This window comes from Phytophthora cinnamomi (genome assembly GCF_018691715.1).
Source record: "Phytophthora cinnamomi strain GKB4 chromosome Unknown Contig12, whole genome shotgun sequence".
Taxonomy (NCBI): Eukaryota; Oomycota; class Peronosporomycetes; order Peronosporales; family Peronosporaceae; genus Phytophthora; species Phytophthora cinnamomi.
The window spans coordinates 86,566-90,451 of NW_027150945.1; the positions used below are offsets into that span (position 1 = coordinate 86,566).

The following is a 3,886-nucleotide window of genomic DNA, read 5'->3' on the forward strand; positions in this document are numbered from 1 at the left end:
CAACCCATATCTGAGAAGGCCGTCGCTTAGTACCACCTGGACTACGAAAAAAAGGCTTGGATTCTCCATTTCTACGACGCTACGGGTAAAATTCTTACTCTTCCAGATCTACTGGTACATCATTCCAACATCACACTAACCATAGATGTATGCACACTAACTTCTGTAATACTTAAATAAGTTGTACGGTGACAACTATGAAGATCTAATGATCACCGTTTGGCATTTATGACGAGAGACCTCCCCCCCTCCAGCCGGTGGGATCGTTAAATTCAAGCGTTTCACAGGCCTGCAGGGTCCTGTGCCCAATTCTTCACCCACATCCAAGAATTGGAGTTCTAACCTGTTCTCTCCTCAATGTTCTTTCCGCACCAACGCACTTCATTGTGCATGCATTTCCACCGCATACTTCCAGTCTTATCTTGCTTGTCTTTAATTCAAAGTCACTTATTTTTGCTGTTATAGACGAACTGTGTACGTGCTACTGGTTGGCAGCGCAACGCTTTTCTCAACTGTGATGGAAAAATGTAACAGTCGAGCCTGACTGCAAAATATAAAAATAAGAAAAGAAAGCGAATGCAGTCACTTGCTCGAGAAAATCGTACGAAGGCGTTGGCTGATGCCGGGCTTAAGCAACTTGGAGCTTGAGCGCTTGTTTGCCATCTTCGACGACGACACGTTTTGATCGTCAGACCCAGGTCGCACTACCGTTAGCGACGCCTTTCCTCCCTCGCGAGTAATCTCGGATCGAAGTTTCTCGCTGCTGCCAGCCAGACTTCGAAGAGTGTACCCAGCGCTTGTCTTTTGCTCGGCAGAGCCTGATCGACCCAGCTCCACGAGCGGTTTAATCGCTTCTTGGCGCGACATCTCCAAGCTGTTCGCTTCGTTCTGCTCCGCAAGACTGCCGAGGGCAAGCGCAGCGGAGATCTTCTGCAGGTCATTTCCGTATCGGACTAGCGACACGAGGGGGGCGATGGCTCCGCGCTCGGCAATCTCAACGCGGTTGGTGGGGCTGTCCTTGGCAAGATTGTGAACAAGTTTTGCTGTCGCGTCCTGCTGGCCTTCAGTCCCGGAACCCAGTAACTGAACGAGCATCACGACCACATCTTCGCGTACGATCTCGGAACGGTTGGCGTCGTTGTCGGAAGCAAGGTTCGCCAGCGCACGCATAGCATGTTCCTTTTGTTTCTCAGTTCCAGCACGAAGCAATCCGATGAAAAGCGGAATGGCGCCAGCACTTGAAATATCAGTGCGAATAGCAGCATCGATGCCAGCAATCGACCCAAGGAGCTCTGCGGCATCTTCCTTCTCTTCGTCAGTTCCGGATTGGAGAAGCTCGATCGATGGAGTAACGGCGGACGTGCGCACAATTTCTGCGGCGTTAGTATCGATATCGCCCGAAACAGCAGCAAGGAGTTTCATGGCCCAGTGTTTGCTATCACCGCGGAGGAGTGGGCCGAGAACGGGAATTGCTCCAGCAGCAACGATCTCTGCTGCACACGCCTGATTGCTTCGGACAAGCCTCCACAGTGTGTTGGCCGCAGACTCGGTCAATGTGGCAGATTTTCTTCTCAATACACCCACAAGAGGCGAAATGGCTCCTTCATGAACGATGTCCGAACAGTTGCTATCGCAGTCAGTGGCAAGGCTTCCCAGTGCGTCTGAAATACTCTCAACGTGACTGTCAGTCCCGTCTTGCAAAAGATCAACGAGCAGTTTGATGGCGCCAGCTTTGGTGATCGCTTCACGGTTGGCGTTGTTGTCCTTAGCGAGGCTCCACAGAGCCCGAGCTGCAAATTCCTTTTGTCCATCCGTGCCCGAGAGAAGCCCAACCAGTGGTTCGATGGCGCCTTCTTCCGCAATTGCGACCACATTGTTTTCATTGTCGAGTGCCGTGTACGCAAGGGCGTACGCAGCCCATTGCTTCCCTTCATCATCGCCATAACGCAGCAGACGCATCAACGGTAAAATACCATTGTACGACGTAATTTCGTCACGAGCCTTGCTACTGGTCTTGGCGAGATTTCCCAGTTTCCGGGCTATCGACGGTCTGTCATCTGCGAAGAAGCTGTCGTTGAGAAGATCTATGTAGTAGCGGGACCAAAAGGTGGTTGACGCATCTTCCTGAACATGGCAGCAAAATGTGACAGTCGATGCGAAAGCCTCCCCAAATGCCACCGATGCATCCTCTGCGAGTTGTTTCAGTCGAGCGTCCATCGTCGCACTGAAGCGGGGATCACGAGTGGCAGGACTTGATCAAATTCGAAAATGATCATTGAATCGAGCGACAGTGATCTCTGGGCAGCCCACGATCTGCATACAAGAAGCTGCGTGCTGCACAGGACGAGGCTTCGAGGACAAAATCCCCATTGTATACGATAAGAGGGAAGGTGAGCTACGTGACTTGTATTTTTGTGTCGGAACTGAAGTCTTATGAAGTTGCTATTTCAGTCGTCTATATATCCGTTGTGTAAGTAAATTAGGCTTCGTCAAGGCCTACTGGACCAGTCTCTTGTAGGACCCAAGTATTATAATATCACTGTAAAACTGACAATCCTGAGTAAGGTTTTGAGGAGATTGAAATACTGCGAAGGTGCAATGATTTGGTGTCTGTATGTCTTGTTTTGATGCTAAGCGAATCATGATTCTGTTGCGTCAAGAACAAATGGTTTTGCTGCGGTGGAGATTCTTACAGCATCTAATATTGTGAAAACCAATGACCGATAGATTGCGTTATTGGATAGTAAGAGAAAAGAAGGTTGAGTTGTGAAGGTGAGAGGAGTCTTGGGCTTCTTTGCCGTCGTCGACGCTCCAACAGTAATGAGGGTGGCGACCAGGCTCTCAGTGCAGTGACATTCAACTTGAATGGTCCAAGAATAACGGATGGAAGATGATGTTGTTTTTCTAGGACGAATCCTGCTCTAGGTCATAGGCATGAATTTAAGCAGTTTCATCTTGAAAACTTCCATCTCCTCTGTTTTATCATAATAGCCACCTGCGCAACATGGCGTCGTCCGCGTACCAGTTGTGGCTCAAGAAGCGCGAGTTCAAGGCGCCGCGGCCGCCCAGTCCGTCCTCGGCCTCCTCCTCCTCCCTCGCGGCCCCTCCATCCACGGAATCGGCTTCAGACGCCGCTAAGTTGCAGCAAGTGCGGCGTGTTCCGTCTACTACCAAGTCCGGCCCGTCCGGCGCCGTCTCCGCTGTGGAGAGGACCTCAGTGGCCGTGAACCACATCGCGCGGCCGTCTGCAGTGGGGAAGCGGCCCCGGAGCTGGCTCAGCAGCCGCGAGGAAGCAGAAGGACTGCAGGATGGAGCTAAAGTTGCTGCACGGAAGAAGGATACTAAAGTTGCTGGATGTTCAGATAAAGTTGTTGCAAGACTGGAAGCTCAGCGGAAGCGGCCGTGGAGCTGGAACGACAGCGACGAGGCTGCGGAGACGGCCACGAAGAGACGCAGAAGCGGGCGGGAGCAGGTGATGAAGGAGACGGCGCTCAAGCTGGCCGGCGCGTCGAAGGTGCTGCGACTGTCGGCGGCCAAGCGGGAGCAGGAGAGAGCGGTGTGGAGCGGGAGGGTGGAGGCGGACGCTAAAGTTGCAGCAAAGGTCACAGCAGAGGTGAAGAGCACAGGGGTTGTGGGGCTGCCGAAGGGAACGCAGGTGGTGCTCAAAAGGAAGCGGGCGATGCAGGAGCAGAGTGGTGGGAGTGACGACACGACGATCAAGAGACTGAGGTTTGATGTGGACGAGCAGGAGAGTGACGAAGGTGCGAGAGCAGGCAGATTGCCGCCGAAAAGCCCCGTGCAACAGAAACGGAGGAAGATGCGGGCAGCGATGCTGGATGAGAGTCAGTACTGGATGGCGGTGGACAGGTTCTCACACTTGAGTTAG

General features: G+C 52.5%; 2 protein-coding genes across 2 annotated transcripts; one reads left to right on the top strand and one right to left on the bottom strand.

Annotated features, from left to right (window-relative positions):
• Positions 1-582: 582 nt before the first annotated feature.
• IUM83_13511 (Vacuolar protein 8) lies at positions 583-1,422 on the bottom strand (the record flags this gene model as incomplete). Its single annotated transcript, XM_067938190.1, has 1 exon — positions 583-1,422. The coding sequence occupies one exon, from the start codon at positions 1,420-1,422 to the stop codon at positions 583-585; it is 840 nt and encodes a 279-aa protein (XP_067797974.1).
• A 1,582-nt stretch (positions 1,423-3,004) lies between these two features.
• Positions 3,005-3,886, top strand: IUM83_13512 (uncharacterized protein; the record flags this gene model as incomplete). The annotated part of the gene is made up of 1 exon (XM_067938191.1): positions 3,005-3,886. The coding sequence occupies one exon, from the start codon at positions 3,005-3,007 to the stop codon at positions 3,884-3,886; it is 882 nt and encodes a 293-aa protein (XP_067797975.1).